This window comes from Corythoichthys intestinalis, chromosome 12, assembly GCF_030265065.1.
Source record: "Corythoichthys intestinalis isolate RoL2023-P3 chromosome 12, ASM3026506v1, whole genome shotgun sequence".
In the NCBI taxonomy this organism is placed as follows: domain Eukaryota; kingdom Metazoa; phylum Chordata; class Actinopteri; order Syngnathiformes; family Syngnathidae; genus Corythoichthys; species Corythoichthys intestinalis.
In genome coordinates this window covers 38215400-38238865 of record NC_080406.1, presented here as the reverse complement: position 1 = coordinate 38238865, position 23466 = coordinate 38215400, and the positions used below count along the sequence as shown (strand labels likewise).

At 39.3% G+C, this 23466-nt stretch overlaps 1 protein-coding gene across 1 annotated transcript in view; it reads left to right on the top strand.

Annotated features, from left to right (window-relative positions):
• The window catches only part of ptpn4a (protein tyrosine phosphatase non-receptor type 4a), a 140552-nt gene that overhangs the window by 34953 nt on the left and 82133 nt on the right, over window positions 1-23466 (top strand). Inside the window, exon 2 of the mRNA XM_057853196.1 lies at window positions 8214-8368. Within this exon, the coding sequence (XP_057709179.1) occupies window positions 8231-8368 (138 nt within the window). The 5' untranslated portion in view covers window positions 8214-8230. The remainder of the gene's footprint in view (window positions 1-8213; window positions 8369-23466) is intronic.

Genomic DNA, 23466 nt, shown 5'->3' with positions numbered 1-23466 from the left:
AATATTTCAATGCACTCGTGTTAAGGGTGGGATACCGCATATACATGGCAGATATGAAAAAGATTGAAAGTTGTGTCAAGGAATTATTAGCCATTTACTGAATTCGGTGTTTTGCCGAAAAAATGGCCGACTTTGGCACCACGCCCAGGTCAGACCCGTGAATGAAAACACACCATTTTAGAAACTTAAGATCTCATATGTCTCCTGAACAGTCTCACCAATTTTGAAGATGATCCAACTAACTCCCTCGGCGAAAAGGTCTCAAATGTGCACCCTGTAAATCGATAAAAATTTCATATTTGATCCAAAATAACCGATTTCCTGTTGGGTTTGGAATATGCGTGTCAATGCTTTTTTGGAGCGGTTTTGGACAAGGTATAGACCCCCCAAATTTCATTGCTCTACGCTGACAGACCCTAATGTTATAGGCCAATTTTAAAATTTCAAGGGGGCGCCACTGAGCCATTTTGTTATATTTTTTTGCAACGTTGCAAAATTATCGAAATTTACAATTTTCCGGACGTATGTGCAAATTTTGGTGACTTTTCGTGCATGTTCAGGCCTCCAAATTGGCCGTTTTCATTTGCCCTGAAAAATAAAAATAATAAAAAAAAAAATAATAATCCTTTGCAAAACAATAGGGCCTTCGCACGCTTAGTGCTCGGGCCCTAAATATATTCTATAATGGCTGCTGTATGGCCAGAAATTAATATAATCCAAATAAACTAATCAAAGGATGGCAAAATCTAGCTTTGGCGATTTCACTCTTTACTGGTTATGACCAAAACCGATTGAGAGAAACCAGTTTTTTTTTTTTTTTTTTTAATTTTTTTTTTTTTTTTTTTACGAAGTTCAGATGTGGAAACATTTTTTCCCCATTGGAAAAAATGGAAAAAGTAATAACCCTTCCCGAGTCAAAATGTCACTGTCATACATTCTTTTTGAACTGTATATGGCCGGTTTAACTCCAAAGCTTTGAGGGATTTAAGAGGTGTTTTTCCAGGATTAAAAAAAAAATGTCATTAAAATGGAGCACTACTGTATCAAACTAGTTCATTTTAGACAAAATACAAATTGGCAATTAAAACTCTTTCGTGAATATCAGTCTCCAGTGTGTGATTTGTCTCAACACTTTTTTGGGCAAGTGACTACCATAATTTTCTGACAATAAGCCATTCCCCTCATTTTGAATCCTGCGGCTTGTAGTCCAGTGAGTCTTATTTGTTGATTTATACGGGTTAATAGGTAACGCTTTATTTGACAGTGGCGTCATGAGACTGCCATAAGACCGTCATAATTATTACATGACATTATCATGGGCATTAATGAATGCTTATGACAGATGTCATTAAGTGTCATCTGGCAAATTAGGTAACTAACTCAATTTATGTCCAGCTCAGAACTTTTACATCCATTCAAAAGGTAATTTGCCGGATGACACAAAATGACATATGTCATAGGCATTCCTTTGTGCTCATGGCAGTGTCATGTCATATTATGATGGTCTTATGACAGTCTGATGGCGCCACCTTTGAATAAAGTGTTACCATAACTTGCAATTAATGAAATAACTACAAAGATAACTGAATAATTAGCACAAAACATGAATTTTGATTTGGTATTTACATACTGTATGTAGTGCTACAATGCATGTAAGAAGGCATGTTGGATGACAACAGTGTTGAGAGCAGGTGGCAGCCAGAGGTTGACTGTCTCCCCCAAGAGAACAGTGATGGCCAAGTGAAGCCTCTTGAAGCAATGAAGCTTTGGAGCCAATTGGTTCAAAGTGTCATGGTGGTTCATTTGGTCTTATGACAGTCTTATGATGCCGATGTAAAATAAAGTGTTTCCGGTTGATATCTTTTGGTGTAAATATCCCATAATGCAGTGAGGACAGCTGCGGCTTATATTCCAGTGTGGCTTATCTATGAACAAATGTTGTTTTCGTGTCAAATTTGGTGGGTGGCGGCTTATAGTCAGGTGCTTATAGTGCAAAAATAACAGAATCTTTGGTAATTTACAATGTATACACATATGTAGATGCCAGATCTTAATTATGAGTCTATTACTTTTATTTTTTTATCATATATATGTACATACATACATACATTTGTACATACATACACAGTGAGGAGCAGAAGTATTTGCACCGCTTATGATTTTGCAAGGCCACCCACTTTGAAAATAGGTAGAGGTTTGAAATTTCAATCATAGATGCATTTCCTCTTATAGAGACATAATCCCCCTCCCCCGCCATGATTGTTCAATAATTTATTTGTAATTTACTGGGGTTCTTAAGTTTTTGTACTCCTATGAAAATCGGTGTTAATATAGGTTATGGCTCAAAAAAGTCCCCACCCCCATACTTCACAGTGGGGATGGTGTTCTTGGGATCTTACTCATCCTTATTGTTCCTCCACACACGACGAGTAAAATTTGCATCAAAAAGTACTACTTTGGTCTCATCTGACCACATGACTTTCTCCCATGACCGCTCTGCCGGCAAACCTCAGACTGGCCTTCACATGTACTGGCTTCAACAGGGGAACCTTCTGAGCAATGCATGATTTTAAACCATTGCACCTTAGTGTTTTACTGACAGTAGCCTTTGAAACTGTGCATCCAGCTCTCTTCAGGTCATTGACCAGCTCTTGCTGTGTAGTTCTCGGCTGAGCCCTCATTTTCTCATCATGAGTGATGCCCCACGAGGAGAGATTTTACATGGAGCCCCAGTCTGAGGTAGATTATCAGTCATGTTTAGCCTTTTCCATTTCGTAACAATTGCTGCAACTGTTGATTTCTTCTCACCAAGCTGCTTTCCAATTGTCCCATAGCCTTTTCCAGCTTTGTGGAGTGCAACATTTTTTTTTCTGGTGTCTTTCGAAAGCTCTCTGGTCTTGCACATGGTAGCAGTTGGATTATGACTGACTGTGGGGTGCACAGGTGACAATATTGAGCTCAAACGGGTGGTGGGTGGGTTGTTACTCATGGGGTAAAAGTGGACTTTTTTCAAGGTAGACTGACAACTCTTTGAGTGTCATAATTATTGCTGATCCTCAGGGGTCCAAATTAGAGCTGTCCCGACTAGTCGACGTAGTCGACGTCATCGATGACGTAAATCCGTCGACGAGCACAACATGCCGTCGACGGTAAATGAAGGGTTAAAAAAATATATGCGTGGAAAGTTAGAATGTCGGATGCTCTGTTTGCAAGCAGGGAAAGCGGCACAAAGCCAAAAAAAGCGCACCAGAGTGTCCAAAACATTGACTTATTTCAAAGAAACAAAGGAGAGTACACTCTTCTGTCCTGTCTCTTCAGTGCCAAGCTAAGCTGCACGTCGGCCGTGAATAAACACCTCAAGCGCCTTCACGCAGTTTGTAAGGTTTTTTTTTTTTTCTCTTTCATTTTTTGTACACCAGAGGGTGCTGTCGCCTTACTAAATAATAATGTTTCATTGACAATTGGCCTATAAGTGCTATTAGTATTGTTCTTAATGCTAATTGAAAGGTTTATTTCATGTTATGGTTTATTTTATGGTATAGAAAATTATATAAGGTTAAAAGGTCATAAATATATACAGTATATACAGTGATTGCACTCAAGGGAGAGATTGTCAATGATAAGGTAATAAGGTAAAGGCAATTCATATAGGCAATTCATTGATATATATATAAGGTTTAAAAGGAAAAATGTGAAAAGTTTTTGTTAATTTCTAATTGTGTTGCTTGATTTGTGTGCGCCGTAGCTCTTACGGTGTGTTTACATCAAGGATGGAATAAAAGTTGTAAACCATCAGTTTAAGAGACCATCTTTTCAGTCGGGATGCTACACTAGTTAATTCTATCAGCATTTGAACTCATTGTTTATTTGTGATTTATTATTGTTATTTACGTGTTTATTTGTACTTTAATAAATGATTTGAGTGTTCCAATATGTTTTTTTTTATAATTGATAAGCGTCAACAAAAATTTCATTGCTAAATTAGTTAAAAAAAAAAAATAAAAAATAATAATAATTATTATTAGATTAGTCGACTAATCGTAAAAATAGTCGGCTGACTAATCGGGAGAAAATTATTCGTTTGGGACAGCCCTAGTCCAAATACTTATGAACCCCAGTAAATTACAAATAAATTATTTAAAATTTTCTTAGATTATGTCTCTATGAGTGGAAATGCATCTATGATTTAAATTTCTAACTAACCTCGAACTATTTTCTAAGTGGGTGAACTTGCAAAATCACAAGGAGTGTAAATACTTCTGCTTCTCACTGTATATATTGTGAATACATTTCAAAATTAATTCAATTCAATTCAATTTTATTTGTATAGCCCTGGATCACAACAACGTTGTCTCAAAGGGCTTTGCAGAGGCAATATGATACACAATCAGAAACAGCAAATAAAGCAACAAAGATGAATAAATAAATTCAAGTCCTGGGTTTCCCCCATCCTTAGACCCTCCATGTCGGCAAGGAAAAACTCCAAAAACTCCAGAGTCTTCGGGAGAAAAATGAGAAACCTTGGGGAGTACCACAGTCAGGAGAGATCCACTCCCAGGACGGATAGACAGGAAGCTGCAGGAACGCTAATGGGAATTAGCAGGCAAAGTTACAGTCCGTAAAGATGCAGTGGAGTTAAGGAACAAGAAGCGGTCCATCTAGCCAGATGAGACGGGGGTAGCAACGAGGACGTCCATCCAGCGTGAGGTCCGGAAAGTCAGGAGGCTGCAGCTGAAAAATAGCCCCTCCCCTCTGGGGATGGGGGAAAGGGGACACCGGGTGACTAGTGATGAAGAGACTAGACAACTAGATATTAACATTGGAAAATAGAAATAAAGTAAGATAAGTGGTAGGTAGAGTGAGAAAAAGGAGATAGAACTCAGTGGCTGTACTTCCCCCAGCTTTATAGCTTCTAGTGCAGGTTAGACTAAACTTTGAGTCTACTCCGACTTCAACTAGCCTGACCAGAAGCTTTGTTGAATAGGAACGTTTTAAATCTAATCTTAAATGTGCAGACTGTCTCGGCTTCTTTAATATTAGCTGGAAGCTGATTCCATAAAACGGGCTTGGTGGCTAAAGGCTCTAGCTCCGACAGTACTTTTAGAAACCCTGGGAACTACCAGTAGACCTGCATTCTGAGAGCGGAGTGTTCTGTTGGGGCGGTATGGAACCAGAGCATCGGTGAGATAAGATGGCCCCAACCCATTAATGGTCTTAAATGTAAGAAGGAGGATTTTAAATTTAATTCTAAACTCGACTGGAAGCCAGTGAAGGGCCCGGAGCACAGGAGTGATGTGCTCTCTTCTATTGGTTCCTGTTAAAAGTCTTGCTGCTGTGTTTTGGACAAGCTGAAGACCTTTTAGAGAACTTTTAGGACAAGCTGCAAGTAGGGAGTTACAGTAATCCAATCTCGATGTAACGAATGCGTGAATTAATTTTTCTGCATCGCTTTTAGATAAAATATTTCTAATTTTGGCTATGTTGCGCAGGTGAAAGAAGGCCGTTCTGCAGGTTTGTTTAATGTGAGCTTTAAACAATAAGTCAGGGTCGAATAAAACTCCTAGGTTTTTAACTGTGGTGCTGGAGGCTACACTTACATTGTCCAGAGTGACTATCTGGGCAGCTAAAGAGTCTCTCACACTTTTCGGGCCTATTATAAGGACTTCTGTCTTTTCAGGATTAAGTAGAAGATAGTTAGTGCTCATCCAGGTATTTATATCTCGGACGCGGGTGCTTAGTTTGTCCACTTGCCTGATCTACTCAGGTTTAATTGATAAATACAGTTGTGTGTCGTCAGCGTAACAATGAAAGTTAATGCTATGTTTTCTGATGATATTCCCTAGAGGAAGCATATACAGCGTAAACAAGATGGGCCCGAGGACCGATCCTTGCGGCACAGTCACCATAACTAACTCTAGAGTACGGTGATGATTGCTGGTTTACATTGACAAACTGGTACCTATTAGATAAATATGATTTAAACCAGCAGAGGGCTGCTACTCTAATGCCTATGTCGCATTCTAATCTCTGCAATAAGAGATTATGGTCGATTGTGTCAAAGGCTGCACTCAGGTCCAAATTAATAAATAGTTAATAAAAACAAAATGAATAAAACCAGAGTTATACTCTGGGTGTGGCTCTTAAAAATGATTATATATTTTTTAATGTTTTAAAAATGTCGTAGTATTTAACTCGTTGCCTGCCAATGACAACGATAGAAGTCCAATTCATTTAAACTGGGAGGATTAATTGTGAATACTCATGTTTCAGTGCCATTGACGGTGCTAGACATTCAATAAAGCCCTTCCAGTCAAAATGGGTTGACGTCTTGCGGGGTCAGTGGCAACCATTGAGGTAAATTAGTGCCCGATAAGCGTTAAACAGCATGGCACAAAACTCTCCGAACAGGAATACAGCAGTGGAAGGCAAGCCTACCTTTGTGGACAGTCTTTGTGTAAGGCCTCATTATTTATACAACCCTGGCGATCCAGTGAGAGGAGAGTGTTCACATGTCCCTTCCGTCAACATTCAGTAATGCTTCAATCGCTGCCTTTGTTTCATTGTATATCTCGTAAGTTGACAGGCAAAGCCTTCAGTGCATGTGTCCATAGCTACATGCCTATAGCAACCTGGTCACAAGCTTGGCCATGGAACAATTTAAACTCATAAGTCGAGGTACCACAGGTAACACATCTTTATTGTACTGTATTTTATTCATACAAGAAAGTGCGTATTCCTGACACTGGATGTAGATAAAGATACCTTTTTCCAACAAGGATATGTACAACAAGCAGCTTACACATGCAGAGAATTGTTCAGCATGGATACAAACTGTAATGTGCTCTCAGAGCCTTTGGGACAAAGGGAAGCGGCGCCTGTTGACAGGACCATGACTCTTACGGGGATATAATACAGTATGACTACAGCTACTATAGATCACCTCGAAAAGAGATAAATACAGCAAAATACAACAATTCCCCTTGCTTTTTGTATTTATTGCTTTATTTTGTGTGTTTTTTTAGTGCAGGTGATTGCTTTTAAATCGCTTAACATTCTTCGGTTAGATTAGATCGTTATCTTTATTGAGAATGATAATTTATGTGTGAACCATACACAGCCTGATGTCATTTGTATAAAGGGCACAGTTTTGAGGCAACAAATGACACCTTCCAGTGCCTTGGTTTTTATATTTATGGCCCAGATGGCTTATTTATACAAACATTTATTAAAATTATAGCTTCACGAGTACATTAGAATAAGTGATAAACTGTGTCATTATCTGTGTTACCTGCAAAGTTAGTGGGTTATTTCACTACTACAGGAACAGACATCAACAGTGATAAGTTACAGTATACCTCGAAACCTGAGATAAATTACATTACCTTAAAATCTGTGAGGAAGGAGAGCGCAAGTGAAACTCGCCCATAGACTGATCCTAGAAGAACACCACAGCAAAAGGGGACAGTCTCTGATTTATGTGGACCAACTAAATCTATTTGGCTCACAGTATATAAACAAGTTAAGGGTGGCCAAAAATGTGATGCTCAGTAGTTTCAAAAGCCACACTGAGTGCAAGTAAAATCTAGTCTCAACATTTCCCACCATAAGAATTTGGCTCAACATCATGAAAAGAGCATATTCAGTGGAATGTAATTGATATTAACCAGTCAGGAATGTATCCAAAAAATGTTGCATCTGTTCAACTAGTGTATGACATTTTTGCCAAGGTTTTTGATCTTGAAACAGTGAGGAGTGGGATAGATCTATGACAAAAACTAGTCATGCTTGATGACTGTTGATCAAAATTATAGTGAAGGTTACATTCTGTGATCATCAAACAAGAGGAATAAAACATTTCAAATCTGTTTTGCTTTCTACTTTTTTGTGGTATTCGGTTTTAAAGTAGCCTATGTGAAGCGCTCTATTATATGGTCGAAATGTTTTTTTCCAAATTCCTTGAGAGGCAATCTGCAGCTTCTATGGGACTCGTTGACATTCTTTAGAAATGAGGCACTCAGTGCACTGCGAGTCTTTGCTTGTATGATCTTGCGAGCTATGCTGAGGTGATGGGAAATTGTGCCATAATGTAGAATGATATACGTTACTTATCATCAGACATGATTTTTATTAAAACTCTTTTTTTCTATTTGTACTTATTTTTCCATGTTTTTGTCAGAAATATAACCATCCTGCTGTGTTATTTGACTTCACAGACCCTGGTAGGAGCGTGATGAGCGCACGCTTCCGCTTGCCTGCAGGCAGATCCTACAATGTCCGGGCGACGGAGCTGGAGCGAGACAGGCACCACACACAGGTTGTGTGCAACATACTGCTGTTGGACAACACCGTCCAGGCATTTAAAGTTAGCGTAAGTACTTTTGTGGAAGTTGGCATTTACCTTGGAGATGCTTGAGTTTTAAACCTGGAACTTGCGTTACTGTATGCATTCAAGTGTATTGTAAAAACTAAACAGTGGAGCCCCACATAAATTGTGGGTATCAAGTTTGTGACTGAGAACTGACCCACCACGTCTATTTGTATGGCCCGCAAAAACAAATGGTGTGCATAGACCAGGGGTCCCCATCTGCCGGGCCGCGGACCGGTACCGGTCCGTGGCGCATTAGCTGCCGGGCCGCACAGAAATAATAATTTAATAACGACCGCATTCTGGCCGAATTAACCCTGTGCCCCTGCTTAACACACTAATATCTCTGTCTACTCTAGATATAATACTACGGGTTAGGTTACAATGTTGTCATAGAAGTCCATTGATTGGACTGCTAGCAGTACATCTTGTTTGTGTATATAATATATCTATGTGCGCTTGTCCTCGATAATAACGCATTACTAGGCCGCGGGTGCTGCACATTTGTTCCCGGAAATAATTAGCCCCCACACGAGCGAAGATAACTGGAAAACAGACGTCTTTGGAGATATTTTTACGGCGAAAAGAGCATCTGACGAGCCTACAACCTCGAAGACTCACGAACTGCGAAGGAGTGGATTCGTGACCCGTTTGTGAATAAACAGAGGGATCGCAAATGACGGCGACCTTATTAAACGTACATTCGAGACAACAACTCTACCGAGGTTCTGGATTGAAGTCATTCTGGAATATCCTGACATCGCGACAAGAGCATTGAAAACCCTGCTACAATTTCCAACATCGTATCTTTGTGAAGCGGGCTTCTTAATTAATGTTTAACGACAAGGCGAAGTCGTTAATGGTGAGCGCGGTGTGCAGCTGTTGTGTGCAGCTTACATGGCAGGATGAATCTGAGGAGAAATTTTCTACAAGTCCTTCCATGATTAAACGTAAGTTAATATTCCTTTCTTTCAAGAAAGTTTGTAGTGTTTACTTTGGAATCGCTGCATTTGCGCATTTTGCGGCTATTTTTAACGTTACGCGCATGCACAGAACTGCATCGTTGCAATTTTTGATGGGTTGCAAAATTTGTCAGAACACCGGTCCGTGAAAAAAAAGACCCAAATAACACCGGTCCGTGGTGCAAAAAAGGCTGGGGACCCCTGGCATAGACTACATGTTTCAAGCTCAAATGGCAAAACCTTAGTTCATACAGTTTTCAAAAAATGATATTTAAAACTTTTAAAGACCTTTTTACGACCACTTACAACTGAATTTAATGTCATTTGTAGGGCAAATTTAGTCTTAGCTCACAAAAAAACAACAGTAACTCTTAGAATGCCGTAAAAATTTCTTACATACAATTTCATGCATTGCAGCACAATATAAAATGAAAGGAATTAAAGACCCCGCCAGTTGAAATCCAATGTCTTTAAAGACATTTAAGAACATTTTAGACTTTTGAAGACACTGCATGAACTTTTGAAATGGCATATCATTAGTATTAAAAACTTCCAGCATTAAATATTCGAAGCAGTTTTTTTGTTTTAGTCCTCCTTCTCATTTCAAAACCAGAAATCAATTTGTGATGTATGAAGTATGTGTATATCATACATAGGGATTTTTCGATCCGATCACGTGATTGGAAATCGGGCCAATCGCGCCATTTTTCAGAGGATCGGAATCTGGTGAAAAGAATCGGGTTTTTAATTAAAAAATATACTGTATGTTTTTCTGCTCTATGCTCGTACAGCCTCTCACAATCCATCCTGCTGCTTTCCTAGGATAGCAGTGCAGCTGGCGTTTGATACTTAAACTTAGCGATGACTGACAGATTTGTAGCTTTGATCCGGCGACAAAAGGCACAGATGTTTTAATCATTGTATAGTCAATCTTAGATGTCGAGAGGCTGTTCTTGGCAACGTGAGCGTCAAAGCATGATTCAATCTGAGTGGACTCACTCAGTGAAGCATTTAATAAAGACAAGCATTTTTCTACGTTATTCTAGTTCAAAATAATTCACATTATGAAGACGGCAGGGTGGTACAGTGGCTAGCACGTCCACCTCACATTTCTGGGATCGTGGGTTTGCATGTTCTTTCCGTGCCTGCGTTTTCTCTGGGTTCCTGCCACATGACCGAAAAAAAGCGTGCATGGTATACTGATCAAACACTCCAAACACACAGCCATGATGGCCCTCTGAGGGGAAATCATAACTACAATGTGGCCTGTGACAAACATGAGTTTGGAACTTTTGTGTTAGCACATTTATGGTAATTCACACTCTGTCTTTTCAAATCTGAATAGAGAATGACCAGTTTAGGGCTGGAGCTATCGAATATTTTAATAATCAATTATTCTACTGAAAATTCCATCGATTCGAATCGAGTATTTGAATAAAACATTTTTTTAAGTAAAGAGCAATCAGAAATATACATGAGAAAATGAGGCATTTCACCTAATATTAAACCATTTTTAGAGCATGTCTTTATTTTAGATGTACATTGTTGAAAACAGCCAACAATTGGCATCTCAGATGTGACTAGGGAAAAAAAAAAAAAAAATTTGATGCTTTCACTCAAAAAAACTTAAGATCTTATTAAAAAAAAACAAAAGAAAAATGTTTCTTTTCCTAAAAATGTCATTACGCTTGTTAGGAAACATCACTTAAAGGGATCTTCTATTTTTAAGACAAGTAATTCTTAAAAGATAAATGTTAGTATTAGTTATAATAATTTGATATTAAAACCCCTCTTAATGTTTTTGTTTTAATAAAGTTTGTAAAATTATTTTAAGTGATAGGTCGCCATTCTTGTTACGTCGCAGTGCATGACTGGTCCCGTTGCCCAAATTCCAGCGTGTCACTCGTTAGCTTTCCCAACATGTCGTCAGTTCTACCCTTCCTATTTGAACCAGATCTGAAAAGTGAAGAGCAGGACAGCACTGTCGGTCGTTCACAAGACGAGCTTCAGGGAAAAATGCGAGCAGCAAATACCTGATAAGACAAAAGCTGGGCAAAACTGGTGATGCGAGAGTGTATGCTGTTTGGAACTCCGGTTGGGAGCGAGAGTGTATGTATGCTGTTTGGAACTCCGGTTTTATTAGCAGATATTCAAGGTAAGCATATTGCATTTTCAAACTTATCCCAATATAATTATGTAGATTGTTAGCATCCAGAGCTGTCGTGTGCTTTACATACAGTACAGGCCAAAGAGCACACCTTGTGTAATCCATGTCTTGTACATTGTAACGCGTGGTAGCTAGGATACGTCTATAAAAGTACCAAAAAGGGGAGAAGCTTCCACTATGCACATTTATTCACAAAAAAATAATATTTCCACCTTGACCACTCTTCACTTGGGAGCTCAGCAGTAAGCAAACACGTTTCCCTGACGAACTCCAACATTGTTGTGAGGTCCACATTAGTCACTGTCGTCACTGTAGCGTGCCATAGTGCTTTAATTATTTAGTATGATTTGGGGAAAACTCCCAAGAAGAATAGTCAACATAAAAGATAGCAATTGTAATCCAAATCTGCGTTTTTTTACTCACTTGAAGATCCAGGAATTAGACCGATCCCATGGCAATGTCGCAGTCGTCGATTCCACAAAATAGACTGATCCCCAAGCCGCTGTGGGATCGACGAATCAAAAAAAATGGACAGATCCGAAACCAATATTGCAGACGTGGTGGGAGTGTCGGATCCAGAAAATAGACTGATCCCTTACTTGACTGTGGATCCAGGAAAAATGTTCGGTCGCCAGTTGTAACGCGTGATGGGTAGGGTACGTGCATACAGGGACCAAAAAGGGGGAGAAGCTTCCACTTCACATTTATTAACTAAAAATAATAATTCCACCTTGACCACTCACTTCAATCCCCTTGTTTCCATTTGACTGGAAATTACATCCAAAAGCAGCACATCGTGGCATTTTACTTCGCGAGTTTAGGCAGCAATAAGCAATTGTTTAACACGCTACACATTTGGAAAGATTCCAATTACGTCATCACTGCGAGCCCGCAAACCATGGCGCCAACTAACGGTCAAAATATGGACTAAATATTATAAAATACTGCCATTGATTTAACATTTTATGTGTTTCTAACAACATATTTTAGCGCAAGAGAACAATTGTGGTTTATTAGAGCCTACATGTATTTAAGTTAGAGGATCACTTTAAAAGTTAGGTGTTTTTCCCACGCTTTTCAATTGAATTTCTATTTGTGGCAAGCTATTTTTAAGTTAAGTTTTAAGTTCGTCTGAATTGTGACTCCTGATAGGAGTCTTTGCAGTGTTCAAAATAAATGTATGATACCTGCTGTATTGGAGCACATTAGGCACCACCAGTGCTACTTAGTGTTTTATCTATCAGTGACTACTGAGCTAAAATTGACAGTTAGCTTTATTATGTTCTTATTTTACAGATTAAATAAAGCCTGTATGAAAGACGCGTTAGCCAGGCATCGACAGTAGTCATAACTAATAGAAACCTAGCCCTCTGCAGGGATAACGTTACGTTAGCAACGTACAGTAATGTTAGTCTTATTTATTTATTTAACTTAATTTTACCTTGTCCCGAGTATTGCTCCTCTGCTCTCGGAGTAAACGGGGTGCCTTCGATGGAGCTGCAGCATTGAAGACATGCTGTGAATACATGAAACCGTGTTCGCCTTGGTGTCCAGCTTGAAATGCTCCCACACTTTTGACATTTTCAGCTTTTTCTTGGTGCCTTTCTCTTTGCTTTTGTCGGCTTCTTCGACGTAACCTCTAAATTCATGCATAGTTGAAATCAAATATATCCGCCGCCTCTGTCTTATTCCTGTACGCACGAGACATCAGCTTGTTGTCTGGCATTAAAAGTAAAACGTCATGCTTAGAGCTGGCAAAGTTAAACGATTCCTCGATGTGGAGAAAATTCCTTGATCAATTCTTAAAACTGAGTTATAAAATTATTAAAATTATTCGAGTACAGTGTTTCCCCTAGGATTTTTTGAAGCTGTGGTGTTGGTGGGCCGCGTTAGAGTCGGACAACCCCATCATGTGCCGCGGCAAATTTGTTTCATATCATGACATAAGATTTTTTTCACATTAATTTTTTTCTAAGAACCTTAACCTTTGCAAAGTTTTCATCCTGCCTGCAAACATTTGATTTTACTGGACTAAAAAAAAAATAAATAAAAATAAATCAGCAAGATGGTCCCCGTGATTCTCAAGTCTGTCTTCACCTACACAGGAATAAGAAAAAAAGGATATCTAGGAAATAAAGACACTCAAGCATCTCTAACTTACATTGTATAGTTGATTAAATGTCTTACTCTGTTCATTGCAGATAAATCTGTCTCACAGTTCACTGTTGAGATGGGCACTGTCAACGCAATGGCCGACAGTTGCCGTCAGCAGCACTCCCCATTCATCAGTCTGTGGTGCCATTTTTGACATCATGACATCTGACCTGGTCCATATTCTAAAACACATTCAATGTTTTACCCATTTGGATTTAAATCAAATATGTCTAATTTACATTAGTCAATCTGACTTCAGTTTAAACTGAAGTCTTTGTTGGAGCAAATTCATATAAGGATTTTTTTCAATGAGATGAAAAATACTTCTTTCAATGTAAATACGCCATCTGTCTTACAATTTTTTGTATAAGGAACATGCCAGGTTATAGACAATAATAATAATGTCTATGGTTTATAGACAATTAACCTTTTTCAACACCAGAATTTAAGGTAAAATAATACAATTATGAATTTATGATGAATTAATATAATAGGTGCAGGATTCTTAACACTCACCTTGATTTGTGTTGTACAGCCATGACTTGAACTTTGCCATTTCTGTCCATGTTGGGTCCCAGCTAGATTCTCTGTTTGCTATTTTGCTTAGTAGAGAGTTCTCCTACGCTGAACTGTGCGCTTTCCTGATCTGCGTCTCCAGCTGTGATCTTGCCTCATTTGAAAACTTTGTATAAACATTAAACTACACCGCTTGCCATGAATATATGGTTATTTCTACTCTTCAGAACGTGAGCGCTAATACCGGAGAGTGTGTGCCTCACGTTCTGAAATATTTAATCAGCTTCAGAGGCTAATTCAATATTTAGAAACGTGATGGTCTAGATCAGGGGTCCCCAACCTTTTTTGCACCACAGACCGGTGTTATTTGGGTCTTTTTTTTCTCGGACCGGTGTTCTGACAAATTTTGCAACCCATCAAAAATTGCAACGATGCGGTTCTACGCATGCGCGTAACGTTAAAAATAGCCGCAAAATGCGCAAATGCAGAAATTCCAAAGTAAACACTACAAACTTTCTTGAAGGAAAGGAATATTAAGTTACGTTTGATCATGGAAGGAATTGTAGAAAAGTTCTTCTCAGATACATCCTGCCATGTAAGCTGCACACAACAACTTCACACTGCTCTCACCATTAACGACTTCACCTTGTCGTTAAACAATAATTAAGAAGCCCGCTTCACAAAGATACGATGTTGGAAATTGTAGCAAGGTTTTCAATGCTCTTGTAGCGATGTCGGGATATTCCAGAATGACTTTAATCCAAAACCTTGGTGTCTCAAATGTACGTTTAATAAGGTCGCCGTCAGTTGCGATCTCTACAAGTTGATCTTACTGTTGCACAGACATGCTCGAATCACTGGGTTTATTCACAAACGGGTCACGAATCCACTCCTTCGCAGTTCGTGGGTTTTCGAGTTTGAAGGCTCGTCAGGTGCCCTTTTCGCCGTAAAAATATCTCCAAAGACGTCTGTTTTCCAGTCATCTTCGTCCGTATGGGGGCTAATTATTTCCGGGAACAAAGGAACTTTTGTGTTTCCAAAATACTGTACTTCGAAATCCTCCTCTGAAATTACAACGTGTGACGTCAGCGCCGAGCAAATGCTATGCTAGGAGGCGACGATTCGGGTCAATGACACGCCATAAAGAACTTACGTCAATGTCAATATTAAGGTCGTTTTTACAGTATAAGACAGAGGTAAACTCATTACCTTCAAATGCCTTTGTGTGGATTTTTCTCCCCATTTCAATCTCCGCGCCGTCGTACTCCAGGCGCAAACCTTCAGTTGGAGAACGAATACGCTTTTCAAAATAAAGCGTGTAAAGGAACAATTTGTATTTGTCGTGCTATTTCAGACGACTTATGGCAAATAGTGTGTAAAAATGAGCTTCTTATATTCATTTAGACGTCATGGTGAATAATACGAATTAATAATTAGAATGAATTTTACAACAACAAAAAATCTCATCTGTGAGGTTTTGCGGCTTTTATTTTGGTGTGGCGCAGCGCCACGATTATTAATGTGTAGGGAAAAGCCTGGTGATTGTTTCAGCTCTAGACCGCTTCATGAAGAAAATCACTGTAGGCTTATGAAATGGAGAAAACAATTCTTCCAACATCCATCCTGACTGATCACTTCCCATTGAACACATAGCCTTGTCAGTGCCGAGTGCCGAAAGTGGGGAGAACAAGTATTTGATTTTGCTGGTTTTCCCACTTGCAAAGCATGTAGAGGTCTGTAATTTGTATCATAAGTTCTCTTCAACTGTGAGGGGCGGAATCTAATACAAAAAAACAGAAAATCACGTTGTATGATTTTTAAATAATAAATTTGCATTTAATTGCATGAAATAAGTATTTGATACATCACAAAAATCGAACTTAATATTTGGTACAGAAACCTTTGTTTGCTATTACAGATACCAAACGTTTCCTGTAGACCTTGACAAGGTTTGCACACACTGCAGCAGGGATTTTGGCCCACTCCTCCATGCAGATCTTCTCCAGAGCCTTCAGGTTTCGGGGCTGCTGCCGGGCAACACGGACTTTCAGCTCCCTCCATAGATTTTCTATCGGGTTCAGATCTGGTGACTGGCTAGGCCACTCCAGGACCTTAAGATGCTTCTTACGGAGCCACTCTTAAGTTGCTTTGGCTGTGTGCTTTGAGTCGTTGTCATGCTGGAAGACCCAGCCACGACCCATCTTCAGGGCTCTCACTGAAGGAAGGAGGTTGTCAGCCAAGATCTGGCGATACATAGCCCTATTCATCCTCTCCTCAATACGGTGCAGTCGTCCTGTACCCTTGGCAGAGAAGCAGCCCCAAAAAATGATGTTTCCTCCTCCATTTTTCACCGTTGGGATGGTGTTCTTGAGATTGTCCTCATCCTTCTTTTTCCTCCAAACACAACGAGCCGAGTTTAGACCAAAAAGTTATATTTTGGTCTCATCCGACCACATGACCCTCTCCCATTGCTCCTCTGGATCATCCAGATGGTCAGTGGCAAACTTCAGACGTGTCTGGACATGCACTGGCTTCAGCAGCGGGACCTTGCGTGCGCTGTAGGATTTTAATCCATGAGGGCGTAATGTGTTTCCAATGGTTTTCTTTAAGGCTGTGGTTCCAGCTCTCTTCAGGTTATTGACCAGGTCCTGCCATGTAGTTCTGGGCTGATCCCTCACCTTCCTCATGATCAGTGATGCCCCACGAGGTGAGATCTTGCATGGAGCCCCAGAACGAGGCAGATTGACCGTCAACTTGAACTTCTTCCATTTTCTAATAATCGCTCCAACAGTTGTTCCCTTCCCACCAAGCTGCTTGCTTATTTTCCTGTAGCCCATCCCAGCCTTGTGCAGGTCTATTATTTTATCCCTGATGTCCTTACACAGCTCTTTGGTCTTGGCCATTATGGAGAGGTTGGAGTTTGTTTGTTTGAGCATGTGAACAGGTGTCTTTTATACAGGTAACAAGTTCAAACAGGTGCAGTTACTTCCTGTAATGAGTGGAGAACAGGAGGGGTTCTTAAAAAAGAACTAAGAGCCGAAATATTTACTAGTTGGTAATGTATCAAATACATATTTCATGCAGTTAAATACAAATCTATTATTTAAAAAATATACAATGTGATTTTCTGGATTTTTGTATTAGATTCCGTCCCTTACAGTTGAAGAGAACTTATGATACAAATTACAGACCTCTACATGGCTTGCAAGTGGGAAAACCAGCAAAATCGGCAGTGTATCAAATACTTGCTCTCCCCACTGTATGCATGCTCAACGCATAGCAAATATATTCCGATGGCTGTAGCTTTGAGTCTGACAGTAAAGAAGGATTTCCCTGCATCAGTTGTTGATGCAGGTGTGTTGCGGAGACCAAGCCCACACCTTTGGCTGTTTACGTTCTTCTAGCATCTTCAAATAGGAGTAGCTTTAAAGGAGCCAATTACAATTGGCAAGCACAGTGTATATTCTTCATTTCACAATCCTAAAGTAGTGAAATAGAAACATACTAGTCAGTCATCTCAACCTCTCTGCTTCCAGCTCACGATTCCCCACAGTCCCCCTTGCCTACATGGAGCTGAATGAATGACTCGGTCTCTGTCAGTGTCATTGATCAGGCCCCAGCAGCCGCAGTAACTTCCTGGAAAGACCAGCCATCCTGAAAGCCACAATACTTCTATTGATCGTAGCCTTGACCAGCCTTCATTCTAAGGGCCAGTGAAAATCCAGAGGCACTTGCTTATTGTCATGGAAACAGAAGCATCAGTGGTGAAAGTGGGGGTGGATGGCCCGTGCATATATACAGACTTGCTCATGAGTCATATAGATTTAGTTATCTGTTGTTTGTTTGTGGCATTATCGATAGAAAATCTGGCACAAACATGCCTTCATACACAAAAACGGTTAACCAAAGTGAATACTGTGAGTTATATTATCCGTCTTGTAAAGTGTAGACGCAACTAGGACAATTGATGTATCTCAAGTGAAGGTCTCTAGCTGTAAATCAGTGATCTTGAGGTACACTGCAGAGTAGGTGTCCAGAAATCCAGTGATAAAAATTTTGTATAAATTTCACAAAAATTTAACACATTACGTCTTGCGCTGGTTTCATGTTGTTTGCAAATTGTGATTCTAGATTTGAGTCATAGACTTCATAATATACTGACGGGGCGTGGGGCCGATTAAAAGGGGACCTGCATTGTTGGCGTGGCTGTCAAAGCTGACCGAGTGGAATCACAAAGAGCTTTTTCCGTTGCAAATTCTTTTGATTAAATGCTTAAATCCCTGAATTCCTTATAGATATGGACGTAAAACAGTCGCGATTCTTGGTTAAAAGCAAAAAAAGCAAAACGTGCAGTTAGCATTTATTTTACGTAAATATGGTGAACTATGATGCTAGTCAGGAAGCAAATGTAGCGGCCGCCTTGTGAAAACAAAGAGCTTTTTCCATTGAAAATTCTTGTGAATAAAGGCTTAAATCCCTTAATTCTTTATAGATATGGACGTAAACACAGTCTCGATTCTTGGTTAAAAGCAAAAAAAAAAACAACCAAACAAACAAACAAAAAAAAAAAACTGCAGTTAGCATTTATTTTATGTAAATATTGCTAACTATGATGCTAGTTAGTAAGCAAATGTAGCGGCTGCCTTATGAAAACAAAACGATTTTTACATTGAAAATTCTTGTGAATAAATGTTTAAATCCCTGAATTCTTTAGAGATATGAACGTAAAACAGTCTCGATTCTTGGTTAAAAGCAAAAAAACGTGCGGGTAGCATTTATTTTACATAAATATTGCGAACTATGACGCCTATGCTGTAGTGGCTAATTTCTCCATTGTTTTTTTTCGCAACGTTTCAAAATGCATGCATGGTACAAAAAATATAATAATTACCTTGAATCCTCAATCACATCACTCCTGAGACAATCCTTCCTGTTTGTATGCGGTACAGCTTTCGTACTTTTTCAACCTAAATCTGGCGTTGGATCATGGCATGTGTTTGAAAATAACTTCGACCGACTGAAGCGGAGTGTAGGACGGCCCCCTACTTGAAGGCGTGACGCAGTGTCTGGGGAATGTGTCACGTCAATATAATTATGAAGTCTATGTTTTAGTTTTATGATTTTTTGTGTTTTATGTGTTTATAAATGTATTCATAATGAAATATATAGAAAAATAATAATTACATCAAGTATATGATCATGTTAAAGCTCAGCGTTACCAAATGACTGAAATAGTCACTTGGCCTATAAAAGGGTTAAGTGTTATTTCTCAACACATTCACTGACACTGACAGTCATAAATGTCACATCCATTTTGAACTAGGCTGAGTGGCATTGACTGATCATGTTTCAGTGCCATTTACAGTGGTAGATGCGCCAATCCATTTTGACCGGAAGGGCTGGCACCGATCGGATTATCAATATAATGAGTCTCTTGTGGAACTTTACTGGTGTTATAGAAAATGCCCTAACAAACAACTTTAAGAAAAATAAGTTTTTTACAGTAACTGTCAATTGTCACCAATTATATTTACAAGACAACTGTCGTGATAACATCATCATGTGATTTCAATAAAAATTCTGGTACAGCTAATAAACAGATTAGCGATTTTGCCTAGCTTTTGATGCCTAAAAATGTGTGTGACTTTCAAGTTCTACACAGACATATGAATGTCACTTCCCGAGTGCAGTTCTCTTCCTGTCACGTTGTGTTATATCACACGCTCTGAGGCTTCCCCCTTCCTTTTAAACAAATGTTGTACTAGACGCAAAGCCTTGTTGTGGTTATGCTGTGTATTATACAAATTGCCAGTATTTGTTTGTCAATTAATTTTCCCACAAGTTCTGCTTTTGTGTCTCAACCTTTTTAATACCTCCTCGCACTTTGGATGCCCTCTGTCACCAGGTCTGTTGTCTGCGTCTCGTCTCATCGCTCTCACGCATGGAGACACTATTTGTGTCAGTGATTGTGCTGGACTGATGAAGAGAACCACAAAGAGCGTTTGTGTCATTCAGCAGCGTCGTCAATCACTTCTTTTCTCTTTGCTGTTCACTTTTGTCTTTTTTTCTCTGTGACTCTCTGTCTTCATACTACTGTATGTTCCACACACACAGCCTCTATCTTGCTTTCCCTTGTCGTTTGTCTTGCTTTACTCTTCCAGTAGTTTCCGTTTGATGTCATTCTTATTCCTTGCCCGCGTCCCTCCAGAACACAGAGTTTGCGCTCAAAGTTTGTTGTGAAAAAGACCAGAAAGAATGCGTGGACATGCTCGCCCTTGTTCTTGCCTCCGTTTTAACAATGCACGACTGTTCACTCCCTTTTTCCTCTCATGGTTTTTGGAACCGCTGCGCTTCAACACACATACGGGGAGCGGCAAAGGTTTTTCTGTGAACAAGAAATAAGAAGCTCGGAGTGTTTGCACAAAAGACTTGGGAAGCTGCTTCATACATCGTGGAAGTAGTGAGCATGCCTATGAATAGCTTTAAAAATGGAAATAAGCCTTTTTGTAGGTACACGGAGCAGCAATTATTTTCTGGCATATCTGGTAGGCCAGACAATCCACTCTCTGCGTGATGCAACCTTTAGGAAAGATGCCTTTCCGATTTTTGTTGTTTTTTGCTAACCAAGCTTTTCCATCCAATGACGCAAAGGAAATTCAACTCTCGAGTCTTGTTTTTTTTTTCAGAATCATGATGACATTTTCAGCTATCGACCATTGAAATAAGGCAGTTGAACATTTAATTGTTCATTTAATGTCATTTTGATTAGTTTACCGATACAGCACTAAAATGACATAATTGGGGAGTACTAAGAAATAACGCGCCAATGCTGTGCAACATGTACTGTTTGAAATCTAGTTTCTTGGGTCGCCCTACCAAAGATCGCTGCCAGCTTTGCTAACAAAAGCAGCACTTGTCTCCCTTCCCAAGATGATGATAGACATCCACTAATGTGGCATCCAATCATCCTTGTGCTGTGAATTTCAATGGGTTTTTATCACTATCAGATGGTCCAAACCCTACTACTACAAATGGATTTGATATCTAGCATTGCCATTGGCAGACAATGGCTTGAGCAGTGTCTTACCATGCCATGATAGCAATTACTTTATATTCAATTGAGTAGTATATTTTTAAAACGTGATATCAGTACATTCTCAGCATAAGCCGATACCATACAGCCGGGTGTCGGGATCAGGGGCCAACATATGGTATTTGTGCAACATTCATTTTAATGATGAGAACTCTTGTAGGTAAATGGGAGAGAGTCATTTTTGAAAAAAATGTCACATTTAATCGCTGAATTACCCATGACACAAAGCCTTACACAGTAGTACCTCGACATACGATCGCTTCAACACACGATCTTTTCGACATCCTAGGTAAGATTTGACTCGCATTTATTTCTACATCCGACAACATGCTCGAAATACGGACGCACAACGGATTTTCTTGTCAGAAAAATCAACACAGGTTCCAAGAATGTTAGTGCAGGTAGTGAAGAAAATGAAAAGGTGCCACTTACCCAAAAAATGAGGATGGAAAGCAGGTTGAGAGCAGAAATTTGGAAACAAGAAGTTTTGGTAAAAGTAAAAGTTTTGGTCACACATTTCACGGCTATCCCGTGCTTTATAAGCCTGGCGGGCTCACATGCTTTTCTTTTTTCAGTGTTAATGGTGTTAATTTAAAGGATTTACTTAGTTGTGCCATTTGTTTCATCCTCAGGGAATTTTGAACATTTTGTGGAAATGTGTGTCATCTTACTCTATAAAAATAAATAGAATGAGTAGTTTTATACATTGTAGCAAATGTAAAAAACAAATTCCACTCCCATACACAAAATAGACAAATACACTTTCAGACACATATCATATTTCAGTGCAATTGACAGAGATGGACATCCAATCCATTAGTTATTCGCTGCCAGCCTCTCCAAGTCTTGTTTTAGTTGTTGCTCCTACACGATCATGTACATATATATTATTTTTTGATTGATGAAATGTGATAAATTATAGCCTTATGTTATTTAAGTCAATAAATAACGGCGGTTGAGAGCAGAAATTTAGAAACAAGAAGTTTTGGTAAAAGTAAAAGTTTTGGTCACACATTTCACGGCTATCCCGGTGCTTTATAAGCCTGGCGGGCTCACATGCTTTTATTTTTTCAGTGTTAATGGTGTTAATTTAAAGACTTTATTTAGTTGTGCCACATGTTTCATCCTCAGGGGATTTTGAACATTTTGTGGAAATGTGTGTCATCTTACTCTATAAAAATAAATAGAATGAGTAGTTTTATACATTGTAGCAAATGCAAAAAAACAAATTCTACTCCCATACACAAAATAAACAAATACACTTGTCAGACACATATCATATTTCAGTGAAATTGAGAGATGGACATCCAATCCATTAGTTATTCGCTGCCAGCCTCTCCCAGTCTTGTTTTAGTTGTTGCTCCTATACGATCATGTACATATATATTAATTTTTTGTGTTGTAAATTGTGATATAAGTGAGCAGTCAGGAAAAGAAGAGCAGAACACGGACCGCATGAGTCAGTGTCAGCTGACGCACACACGTTTAATAGACGGCTGGTGATAGTTGAGCCCACCATGTCAACGAGCCAACTGTCAACTCTCGGGCTGCATGTGCCTTGCGCACACATTGACACACTGGCGCGTGTTCATGGTCACACACGGGGGCTGTAAAAGTGTGTCACCAGGGGGAAAAAAGAGAGAGGTGTAAGAAAGCAGTAGGTTAGTGATGCGTGTGGTTGTGTGTGTGTTCTCCCATGGGAGCGCGAATGGTGTGGTTACACATTGCTCTTGATTTTAGCAGGATCACATGTGAATATTGAAAATTGCTACACTCGTGCTTCTGCATTTCATCTTTTTACTCTTAGTACTCAAGATATTTTCAATAAATACTGACAGGGACGTAGTGACTACAGTACAACTAGGATGTATCTTGTGCTTGAACAAGCTCACCCGCAAAAAAGGGTGTAAAATTGTTGAAAATTGTTGGTGTTAATATGTTAATGGACAGACAACACCTTTATCATGTGCATTCCAGTGGAAGGAATTGTGTTTAAAAAGAAAACTGCAGAATTTCATTTTTCTGGTGTGTAATAGTAGAGAAACAGGCAAATATATAAGCCAGTTTTTCCAGGAAGTGGGCATCTTAAGTGACATGAAAGACTGTGCTGATTTAGCCAAACAAATACAAGTATCATTCATAGTTATTAACACATGGAGCAGTTTTCAAGTCTATTGGTGTTCACGCGCCTTGGTAAAACACGTCTGAA